At 37.0% G+C, this 12,537-nt stretch overlaps 1 protein-coding gene across 1 annotated transcript in view; it reads right to left on the minus strand.

The window, feature by feature from the left end:
• Positions 1–12,537, minus strand: part of LOC150094149 (leucine zipper transcription factor-like protein 1) — a 126,819-nt gene that overhangs the window by 89,738 nt on the left and 24,544 nt on the right. Inside the window, exon 3 of the mRNA XM_090411799.1 lies at positions 1,207–1,401. Coding sequence (XP_090267925.1) covers positions 1,207–1,401 — 195 coding nt within the window. The remainder of the gene's footprint in view (positions 1–1,206; positions 1,402–12,537) is intronic.

Raw genomic sequence — 12,537 nt, forward strand, 5'->3', positions numbered from 1 at the left:
GTCAGAGTTCAATAAATGGCATGTATTATCAGTATCAAGTAGGTTTTGCATATTGAATGAATATTCATCTACATCCACAACCACCATAATTTTATTTATCTGCTTTAATCACAATGATGTGTCTCATGCTACACATAACTACTTAATCTTCCCTAAGTAAAAATGCAAGAAACATCTAATTGCACCATATCTGATCTTTTAATTGTGATATCCTCTACACCTAGTAGAGCAAGCATGACTTCCTTTCATCAGGAAAATACCCCTCTTATTTAATAGCTGTTGTGCCAGCTAGCTTATGTTATTCTAGTAGCAAGGCTTATATGTTGGTCATGCATAACTGGTAATCAGCTTAAGGAATTAACAACACATATAAAGGATATTAATTAAAGGCAACTTTAATGAATAACTTCAATATTTCGGCAACGTCACATTGTCATCTTCAGGAACGTAAAAATATGGTATGTGCATGCAGGCACTAACAAAAGCAAATGAGGAAGAAGGCAAAAAACTAATATTGTTCCTAAAGTCCTAATGGTGCCCTCTGATGGGCTAATTGAGTTGTCTTGGCCGTTGGGCTGAAGTACTCATAATGTTAGTCTCCCAAATTTGGGGTAGTTTCATGCACCCAAATTTGTTGAGGTTTGGAACGTTTTTTAGAGCTGCTGATGATTCCTTGAATAATCTTTTGTACTTGAACTTGCTATGGTGTATTATTTTAGTTTTCTTCCAACTAATTCTATGGCGGGTATCTAAGGAATCTGCCAGCCCAGAGTGGCTGTACTGTGAAACCGGATGTAGTCTTTGTGTTCTGAAATCCTGATATTTGCTGTCCTGCCTGTTTGGCCAAAGTAGGACAATTTTCAGCTGCAAGGGACCTGATAACTAATTAATATCTTTAGTTAATATCCTTTATATGTGTTGTTAATTCCTTAAGCTAATTACCAGTTAGCTTATGTTAATAATAAATGCTTCTGTACTCAACATAATTTTGGAGCACAGATTTTGATGGTGTCTGTTAGTCAATACGATTTGCAAAGTTTTTGGACTTTTCCCAATTACGATTTTAAATATATAAAATATTTGAAACCAATCAAATTATTATTAAACTATTAATAACTATCAAATCAAATTAAATATGATTTAATCCATAAATCATTCATTTTTTTAAAATGAGGTTTATAATATATCATGATTAAAAACATTTACTTGTTCTCTAAATCAGATATGTTGGCCTGAAGTCGTAGATGCCACTGTTCCGCCTGCGTACACATCTGATGTAGCAATAATACAGTAGTATGAGCAGCATTAATCAACTCAGTCTCAACCTCACCAAGCACAACAGAACAGAGCTCCTTCAGTAATTCCTGAACTTCTTCAACAGTATACGTATCTTCTAGTAATCTATCAAATATACAAAAACTTTATAGAACAAATAGCCCAATTTTTATGTGGTAAATGACTAAATGTATTTTAATAATTATGCTAAAATGTCTAGCAGCAAATCATTAAATCATTAATATTTAAATGCTCCTTATTCATAAAATTTATTGAAAGATGTAATTAATATTTTTTGTAAGATAGCACAATGCCATCTTCATTTTAATATGACAATTGGTTGACAAAAAAAAAAAAAAAAAAAAAAAAAGATAAGCTAATGGCTAGGTTACGGCAATATTTGGGGAATCACTGCCAGTACCTATTATCAGAACGTCATCTTTCTCCTTTCTGTTATTACACCCTCTGTCCAAAAAAAACTCGAACTTTTGATAGAAAATAAAACACAGGCCAATTATAATTATTGAAATCATTTATTTCAATCAATATAACTCCTTCAGCTTCGATACAGTGTTTCACATGTTAATTCATTTGTTAAATGAGTTTTTTATATCGTTTTTTTGGGATACAGTTGAGGGTCGTGGTTACTGCCACTTGAACGTTTTCAATGGTGTTGTATCACTTTCCTTTCATCAGCAAATGAAGTCAGGGGAAGAGAAAGAAGTCACAGGGTGCTAAATCAGTTGCTCAAAAACTGTCTCACAGTGTTCAAACAATAAGATGGTCCATTATCATGCAAACGTGACCAGCTGCCGGCATCACGATATTCATGCCGTACATGACGAATTCTCGCTATCAATCGCTTAAAAACTTTGAGATAAAACACACCATTAACAGTTTGGCCAGGCAGAACTAATTCTTTGTGGATAATGCCCTTGGAATCATAGAAACAAATCAGCATTGTCTTTACTTTTGACTTCTCTAATCAACTTTTTTTTCGGATGCCTCTCTTCTGGTGGTCTCCACTCAGCACTCTGGCACTTTGTTTCAGGCTCATACTCAAAACACCACGTTTCATCACCAGTAATGATCATTTCAAGGAAGTTTGAGTCCTTATGAGCAGTTTTAATGAGGTCCTTGCAGAGTTTAATCAATACATTTTTTGGTCATTGGTCAACTTGTGGAGAACAAATTGCGAATTCAATTTATGAAGGCCCAAACTCTCAGTCAAAATGTTGTGCACAGTTGATTTTAGAATCCTCAATTCATCTATAATCAATCACATGGATGATTTCGGGTTTTCTTTGATGAAATCACACACATTTTGGATGTTAACTTCACTCAGTCCAGATTTTGGACGGCCCTGCTTTTCATCATCCTCAAGTGTCTCACAACCACTTTGAAATCACTTAAACCACTCATAAACTTGAGTACGGGATAAGCATTCATAACCGTATGCTTTTTGAAGCATTTGATGTGTTTTGGTAAAACTTTTACCAAGTTTAACACAAAAGTCAATCGCAGCTCTCTGTTTGAAACTCATTTTCCGACCATTCGTCAAAATACACTGTCACTTCTGGCACTATAACTCGGCTTCTAATGAAACAAATGTCATAAACAGTTGACACAACACTAATGAAGGTTGCCGCTTTCGACAATAAAAAGATACAACAGGTGGCACCACTACTTTCTTCTATTTTCAAAAAGTTCGGTTTCTTTTTGGACAGAGAATGTATATCTAGTAGCCTGTTGTGGCCAATTAGCTGGTTTTCAAAATCCAAATTTGGATAAGATAAGGAGGTTAAACTCCTTAAACATCTTTCAAATGCATGTGATCACAGAATGATTTGGTTTACATGTTTTATGGATGGACTCCCATTACCAGAAATGTTAAGAAAAAATTAAATAAATAAACAACAAGCTTAAAATATTTTGTTAAAGATGCAATGCAAACCATACAAGAGGAATGCACCACTAGAGATTAGTTTGGTTAGAATTATGGTCAAACAAATATGCTATTAGGCTAGTACGTGGGTGGTCTGAAAAGTTCTCAGCCTAACAATGAAAAAACAAATTCATAATTTCAAACTTTTTTTTTCAACATAATCTTCCTTAAGACTAATACATTTATTCCAGCGATGCTCCAGCACCATTATCCCGTCCATGTAAGGGTTCTCAGTAAGATCTGCAAAATACCCCTCTAGAGCTGCAATCACCTCTCGATTTGAAGAAAAACACCGACCAATGAGGAATATTTTTAGTTTTGGGAAGAAATAGAAGTCAGAGGGAGCCAAATCTAGGGAATAAGATGGAGTTCCAACAATTCATAGTGCAGATCCCTTAATTTTTCCATTGCCAAAACACCTTTGTTGGCAGGTGCACTGTCCTGATGAAAGATGATTTTTTTTCTGCAAACTGGGTCTTTTCTCAAGAATTTTTTTTATCTAGTCTGGAATAGATAATATTCTCCAGTTATTGTTTTACCCTTTTCAAGATAATTAATAAACAAAATGCCTTTAGCATCCCAAAACACCGATGCCATGACCTTGTCTTCTTTGGTGCTGAACAACCGGCTTCTGTCCGCTGTTTGGATTCTTGTGTGTACTGGTGAATCCAAATCTCATCCATAGTAATCGATGCACAAAATCAGTTTTATTCTTGTTAAAATGTTCCAAGCACTGTTCAGAGATTTTCATGCGAGTGCGTTTTTGATCTGCACGGCATCCACCTTGCGAAAGCTTTTTCATTTGCAATTCTTCATGCAAAATATATCCTACACGTTCTTTTGAAATGCCCATAGTCTCGGCAATCTCATGCACTTCGCTGGTCATCCAATACCATATCGTGCACTGATCAGTGATTTCTGGTGTTGTTACACTTTTTGGACGTCCTTCACCTGGATCATCTTCAAGGCTGGTATGACCACGTTTAAACTTGGCAATTCATTTCTTAATTGTCGAAAACGAGGGAGAATAGTGCCCATAAACGTTTATGAACTTCGAATGAATTTCTTTTGCCATTAAACCTTCTTCGACAAAGAATTTTATAACTGCATGATACTCAATTTTATCCATTTCAAGGGATACAGACAACACTTTGGCTTCAGACAGCTGTATAAAAAAAACTACTCGATAGAATGACTTACAATTTCAAAGGATGCTTATGACAGATGTACCAACTTAGAAAAAAAAAATCGTGCTGATAGTGTTGTCATTTATGGTCAAGGCTGAGAACTTTTCAGACCACTCACATATATTATATGTATTAACTGCACATGTCCTAATGCAGTGTTTCTCAACGTGGGGCATATTCCCCACAGGGGAGAGGCAATTAGAAAATGTACATATACATATTTATATTATACTTTTTCAGAACTTGGCTGACTATTATGCTGGGGGGGGGGACATGATCCAAAAAAGGTTGAGAAACACTGCTCTAGAGTGTCTGACTATTATACTGTAGGATGAAAATTCTGAGTTCCTAGGAGGGGGAAAACCTGCTATCAGGAGAAGATGGTACAGCTTTCTAAAAGTTTTTCAATAATCCATTTTCAGTAATACCTATTTTGAGCATCAAGGATTTAGTCATAAGGAGTTCTTGGTGTATAGCTGATTCAATACTATGCTGAATAGTATTTTTATGATAACAAATTTCTGTGAATGATGATGAGCTGAGGTACTGTGTAAGAAACTACTTGTGAACATGAATGTAAGCTTGCAGTATGCAGAGGACAGAGTGTCATCAGACAATTAATAAGCAGTATACACTGCTTGGAAAGAAGTCTCAACCGGTCACAGTGTGAGGAACAAACAGCCATGGTACTCACCTTAATAAGATGTAGGACCTCCTTTCACTGTGATGACTGCAGCAATCCTATGGGGAGGGGGGATCTTTTCGGCAAGGGTATGGTAGCGATCAATGGGAATTTTGGACCATTCTTCCTATATGCATGCAATGTGGTCCTGGACTGTTGGGGAGCAGTTTTCCCTTGACCTCACCCAAGGCTCCCATTCATCCTACAGATGTTAAAATAGCATTGAGATCAGGCCACATATACATGTATATGTGTATATACATGTGTATATATATATACACACACACACATACACATGTATATGTACATATACATGTACATTCATGACTCACCACTGTTGAGGTGAGTCAAGTGTGGTGAAGTTCATGTCCACAAAACCATGCAGTTACAGCAGCAGCAACCTTATGACACAGTGCATTGTCCTGTTCAAAGAGACAATGGCCAAATTCCATAGAAATGCTAATGGCACTGCAGAGGTCTGAGGTTAAACCAGGAAAAACAGGACCATGCCATCACACTGCCACCTCTAAATTTCATAGTTGCAGTTATGCACTCTGGTAAGAGACATTTATTAGGCATCTGCTATACCCACACCCGTTAGTCAGCTCAGTAGAGGGTGTAGTGTGATTCATCGCTTCATAACACAGCTTTCCAAGTTCCACGTCTCATTATATGTGTCTCTTTGAACCAGTGATGACAATGCTGTATGTTGGTTTGGGTAATGTGAGCTTGCATATTGCAGTCCTACCATAGAAACCCATGTTGTGAGCCTTGGTTCTGAATGTTTTTGTGCAGATTTGTGTTCCAGTTGATGCCTCGAATTCTGTATTCAACATGTCACCTGACAAATGGCAGTTTTTACTATTATCCTTCATAGCACTCTACAGTCATGTTCAGTGAGTGTGGTGGGTCATCCACAGTACTTGCAGCTGATTCCATGCACTTCCATCTTAGTACAGTATCATAGATTATTGCCATGGGATGGCCCAATGTCTCAACAACTTGCAACATGGCATCCTATCACAATGCCTCTTTCAAACTCTGTCAGTTCCCTTCTCGCAGCCATTTCACCTGAACACAGGTGAAATGGCTGCACTGACTTAGGAGCATCATATTTCTCCAATTTATGCCAGCTACAAACCCATTTGTTTCCCATTGGGATGTCCACTGACTTCTTTCCAAGCAGTGTATCGAGGAAGGACAATCTGTTATATTTTTAGGGATGCAAATTTGATTTCTTCACCCTCAGATCAATCCGAATTGATAATTACGATGTCTGAGCCTTGTACTGCTCAAGCTCATTCAACTAACTCCTGTCTGATTAACCCTCCTTACCTTAGGTATACAATTTAATAATTGTAAAATATCCTTACCTTTAATATCCTTACCCTGCAGTGTTCTATGTCATGTCACCGATTTAAGCTTCTTCTTAAGCTTGTCATAATCGTCATAAATAATCACCTGCCTTGTAGTTCCACATATACCTCTTCTTGACAGAATATTCCTCATGTTTTACAATCTCCCAAGTCAAGACAGCATGGTCACTTTCACCAATCGGAGGCAATGTGGTCATCTTGGATATGGATAACTCTTCTGATTCTATGACCAGGTCCAATACTCTCCCATCCCTAGTCCCCTCCATCACATGCTACCTTAAGTAATTATCTCTTAGTAGGTGTATAAATTATATTTCCTTCTAGTCTATATCTCCATAGTTGAAGTCCTCCATAATAATCACTCGACCTGTACCTATTGAACTAATTTGGTAATACATATCTTCCAGATCATCTGTGAAACTCCCTGTCCTATAACAACAACCGACTATATATTTTGTTTTACTGGAGTTAATCTCACACCAGACTGCTTCAAATGAACTGTCACCTCATGCCTATCTCTTATACATTTTGGCTGCAATTAATCTGCTATCATCAGCAGTATCCCTCTCCCATCCTATCTTCTCTATCTTCCCCGAAAATATTAAACCCTTCACATTCTATCCCTACAACTACATCATCTGCTGTTAGCTAAGTCTCACTAATGCCTATAACTTTTGCCAAGGTTGTACTAACCAATGCCAGAAACTCCTCCATCTTGTTCCTGATACTTCTGGTATTAGTATATAGAAACCGCAGCATCCCTTTAGACCCACACCCATGTTTACTTTCTGAATTGACTACTGTATTCAATATTTTTGCTTGAGGGACTAGATTCCTCACACTCACTTGCTTGATGGGTCCCTTCACACAAACTCACTCACTTCTACCCTAATTGCTAAAGTTTCCCTGAATCTGCACTTCAGCATGCTTGGTGAACAAAGCTCTCTGTAAACATTTAATACCAAAACCATTTAGATGCATTTAGTTGCATCAGCATTGTACTTCTTTCAGTCAAACACATACCACAGATCCACAAATCCTACATCATTCCTTCTGCATAATCTATGTATAGACTCACTGGCTATCAACACCCTCGTTTTTCCACTTGGTTATACTATAAATTAAAGATACCAAGAAATTATAAACTTGGTTTAATCTTTTATCCAAGTGCAAGCAAACAAATTTGTGGCTGAACTATTTTCAGGACTGGGCAACTCGTATATAGAAGCTTATGACTTCGCATCACTTGCCTTGGTATCCCATAATGCAAAGTATATATCCTTATAGGTATGTATAATGCTACTTCAACCTTAGTATCACCTCTGAGTCTGGCTCCCACTGATGAGACTTCAATGAAGGTCGAAACCAGTCTGGGTAGTGCCCCTTACCATAACGCATAGCATTATACATACCCATAAGGATATGTGCTTTGCATTATGGGATACTAAGGCAAGTATTGTGAAGTCATAAGCTTCTATATATGAGTTGCCACAGTCCTTAAAATAGTTCATCTGCAAACTTGTTTGCTTACACTTGAATAAAGGATTAAACCAAGTATATAATTTCTTGGTATCTTTAATTTATATCAATGCCCTCGTCCTCAGTTTGTCTCTATCATAGCATGATAGGAGACTCACAATCTTCACCTTCTCAGTTTTGCCTCTTCTAACAACTCCTTTACATCCTTTGTAATAAACTACTTCTCGAGTACCCTTCCATGATGAGTCCTTGGGCTGCTTCAAGGTGTCATGTAATAATAGTAATAAATTATGATTTATTTCCCCATTTTCTGTTTCCTTTGATACAAATACAAAATAGAATAATTAGAGCCATAGCCATTACTAACTTTGCACATTCAACCAACAATCTGTTTGGCATTCATAATATTTTGGCATTACAAAAAATTCATTTATGAAAAATTTCTTTGTTTGCCTTGGGTACTACTAGCAAATTCCAGCCTTAGCGTAAACCATAATCTACATTATATACCAAAAAACTTACAAAGTTCTTTCTTACATATAATATACAACAATCTTCATTGTTGTAAAGAATAGAAGCAGATCATTAGTAAGTTATTATGTCAGATCGCCTTCAAATGCTCTGAAAATGTCAAAAGCAAGAAGACAAATTATTCCAACCTTTCCATGGTTTGTATCCAAAGGTGGAGGATAATGGCTAGGAGAGGCTACTGTTGGTTGAGAATTCAGTTACAAATTATTAATCTTTAATCAACACTGACAGTAATTAGAAAGAATGTACAGTCTCTCTCTCTCTCTCTATATATCTATCTATCTATCTATCTATCTATATATATATACCGGTGTGTATATATATATATATATATATATATATATATATATATATATATATATATATAATTACTATTATTATTAATGCCAGACTTCCATGAAGTCAAAAATCTTTACAGGAGGTAAACATAGTCACACACAAAGCTCATGAAAATGAGCTTTAAAGTCAATGTGTCTGTCAACATTCACCATACTCTTAGGTAATGCATTCTACTTACCAACCACTCTCCATGCAAAGAACCTGCTCCTCACTTCTTTGCTCCTTCACACCCTCCTTATACAGTTTTCAGGGATGGCCCTCATCCTATCCCCCTCACCATTCTATGAAAAATTTCTTCAAAATGAACTTGGTAACAACCTCCTGACCAACTTATATATCTCAATCATGTCTCACATCCTCTATTCACAAGGCTATTCAATTTGCACTTCCTCAATCTGTCTTCGTATCCCACATTCCAAAGACAGTCATCACCTTTAGAGAATCTTCTCTGAACCTTTTCTAATGTATTCTCATCACCATGAAAACCATGTAATTAAATATGTGCATAATGGAATCATAACTTCTTTGTTTCTGCATATCAAGATTCTCCACATCATTGCCATAATCTGATGGCAATGATGTGGAGTAACAATTTCAAACTTGTGCAATGTGATCCCTGAACTTCAGATCATTGTTCATCTCCTCTACCTCCTTCAAAATTTCCCCACTGAGTGTATACTTTGTATCCATCATTGATTACCAAATTTCAGAACCCTACACTTTGCAACACTGAACTGATATCTCAATTCAGTTACTCTGTTCATGCAGTCTATTCAAGTCTTTCTGTACAGCCAGAATATCTGTTTGGTCCTCATTGTTCTCCCCACTTTAGCATTGTCTATAAACAGTTGCATATCTCCAGTTAAACCCATTCCAATATCATTAATATACAAGGTTGAACATCACTGGTCCCAAAACAGATCCCTGTGACTATTAGTGACTTTCCTCTTTCAGGATACCACATCTTACACACAACTTGCTGATATCTATCTATCTGACAGCTAGTCACCTATCCAAATCACTCATTTAATATCCAATTCTATGCATTCCAATTAAGTTACCAACTTATTGTGTAGCAATCTATGAATAGCATTTGAAAAATCTAGCTAAACCTTTTTATAAGCATATTCCTTGTCCAATGCATTTATCGCTTGTTACAGTACATAAGTAAACTGGTAAAACATGCCTTCCCTTTAACAGATCCATGATGACAATCACAGAAAATACTGCTCTTATCAATCCATTTCTGTATCCTAGCTCTCACTAACTTCTCCAATAGATTAACTACAGACTGACCTATAATTTGTACATAATAAATAGATTAACTACAGATTGACCTATAATTTGTAGCCACAGCCTTATCACCACCTTTGTGAGGTGGAACAATTTTAATCTTCTTGCCACTCCCACAGGACATGTGCTGTTGCAAGACCCTTATTAAACAGGTATGCCAACGCTACTGCCAACTCCCTGGAACATCTCCTTAAGATATATGGTGACATGTTATCATGTTCTATTGCCTTATAGACATCAAGATTATTTAATATCAAGATCACTTTTACGTCTATAACCAGCCTTATCCATGCCACTTGTTGTGATTTCCTCACACCTGCCCATGCCCAACTGCTTACTCTATATAGCTTTTCAGACTCAATTACCTCCCTCCCTTTCTCCTTATATCCCAGACCATCCTATCCCATTCCTATGCTGATCCTCATATACACATTTACTACTACTTTAACACCTGCTGTCCTTATATTGTATCTTCCTATCCACCCTGGCTCCTCCCATTTCCCTGTCCGACTTGCATTCCTGTTCTCTCATTATCATCCCACACTACTATTTCAATTTACGACCACTTCAGTCTCACCAGTTTCTCTTTCCTGATAATTAACTTCACTTCTTACTTCTTCTGATCTCTTGTTCACATCACTCGCAACAATAACAGTCAATCCAAGTTGACTCACACCAAATCCATTTAAAATGCAACCAATCAATTTTGTACAAATCCATTCTTCTTCTAGTAGCAAGGCTTATACGTTGGTCAGACATAACTGGTAATTAGTTTACGGAATTAACAACGCATATAAAGTATATTAATTAAAAGTAACTTTAATGAATAACTTCTATATTTCGGCAACGTCACATTGCCATCTTCAGGAACATGAAGATATGGTATGTGCACGCAGGCACTAACACAAAGCAAATGAGGAAGAAAGCAAGAAACTAATATTGTTCCTAAAGTCCTAATGGTGCCCTCTGGTGGGCTAATTTTGTAGTCTTGGCAGTTGGGCTGAAGTTCTCATAATGTAAGTCTCCCAAATTTGGGGTAGTTTCATGCACCCAAATTTGTTGAGGTTAGGAACGTTTTTTTAGAGCTGCTGAAGATTCTTTGAATAATCTTTCGTATTTAAACTTGCTGCGATGAATTATTTTTGTTTTCTTCCAACGAATTTTATGGTGGGTATCTAAGGCATGGTCTGCCAGCCCAGAGTGGCTGTACTGGTGAAACCGGATGTAGTCTTTGTGTTCTGAAATCCTGATATTTGTTGTTCTGCCTGTTTGGCCAAAGTAGGACAATTTGCAGCTGCAAGGGACCTGGTATACACCAGGTAGGTCTAGGGGAAGTGGTTGGTCTTTGGTAGAGCAGATAAGGGATGCCAACTTATTTATATGGTCTGTAACAGGAAGTAAGGTCATATTTTTTGAGGATATTGGTTATTTTCTCAGAGGTGCCTTGGATGTAGGGGATGGTGATAGACTTGGTGTAATCTTTATCGTGGAGAGGGGGGGGGGGGTTTACTGGTTTTAGTATTTTTTGGATTTTTTGGGGGTTATAGCCATTGGCTAAGAAAGTGTTGAGGATGTGGTTTAGTTCAGTAGTTAGGGCCTTGTCATCTGAGCAGATTAATTTTGCCCTGTTCAGCCTTTCACCAGTACAGCCACTCTGGGCTGGCAGACCATGCCTTAGATACCCACCATAAAATTCGTTGGAAGAAAACAAAAATAATTCATCGCAGCAAGTTTAAATATGAAAGATTATTCAAAGAATCTTCAGCAGCTCTAAAAAACGTTCCTAACCTCAACAAATTTGGGTGCATGAAACTACCCCAAATTTGGGAGACTTACATTATGAGAACTTCAGCCCAACTGCCAAGACTACCAAATTAGCCCACCAGAGGGCACCATTAGGACTTTAGGAACAATATTAGTTTCTTGCTTTCTTCCTCATTTGCTTTGTGTTAGTGCCTGCATGCACATACCATATCTTTATGTTCCTGAAGATGGCAATGTGACGTTGCCGAAATATAGAAGTTATTCATTAAAGTTACTTTTAATTAATATACTTTATATGCGTTGTTAATTCCGTAAACTAATTACCAGTTTTAATCCATTCTTCCTTTGTTTGCTCAGCCAACATGCTATTCATGATTCTTGCTCTCTGTCTCAATTCATCCCTATCATACCTCGGCAACACATTGACTGCCTTTCCTATCACAATGTTATCTGTTCTTAATAAACTTTTCAATAACCTCCTAATATCTGTCCTTATATCCAACCAAATCATTTGTTCCCACACCACCACTAACTATTTTGCTCATTTACTTCTTATACCCAAAGCATCATTTATTCTACTAACTTCTCTCCTGGAAAACAGTCCTTGTGGACTTCACATTTACCACACCTCTAATAGCAGAATTTCCACATGTTGCTATTCTCAAG

This window comes from Typopeltis vanoorti, chromosome 22 (genome assembly GCF_054136105.1).
Source record: "Typopeltis vanoorti isolate ZY-2024b chromosome 22, IOZ_Tvanoo_1.0, whole genome shotgun sequence".
NCBI lineage: Eukaryota > Metazoa > Arthropoda > Arachnida > Uropygi > Thelyphonidae > Typopeltis > Typopeltis vanoorti.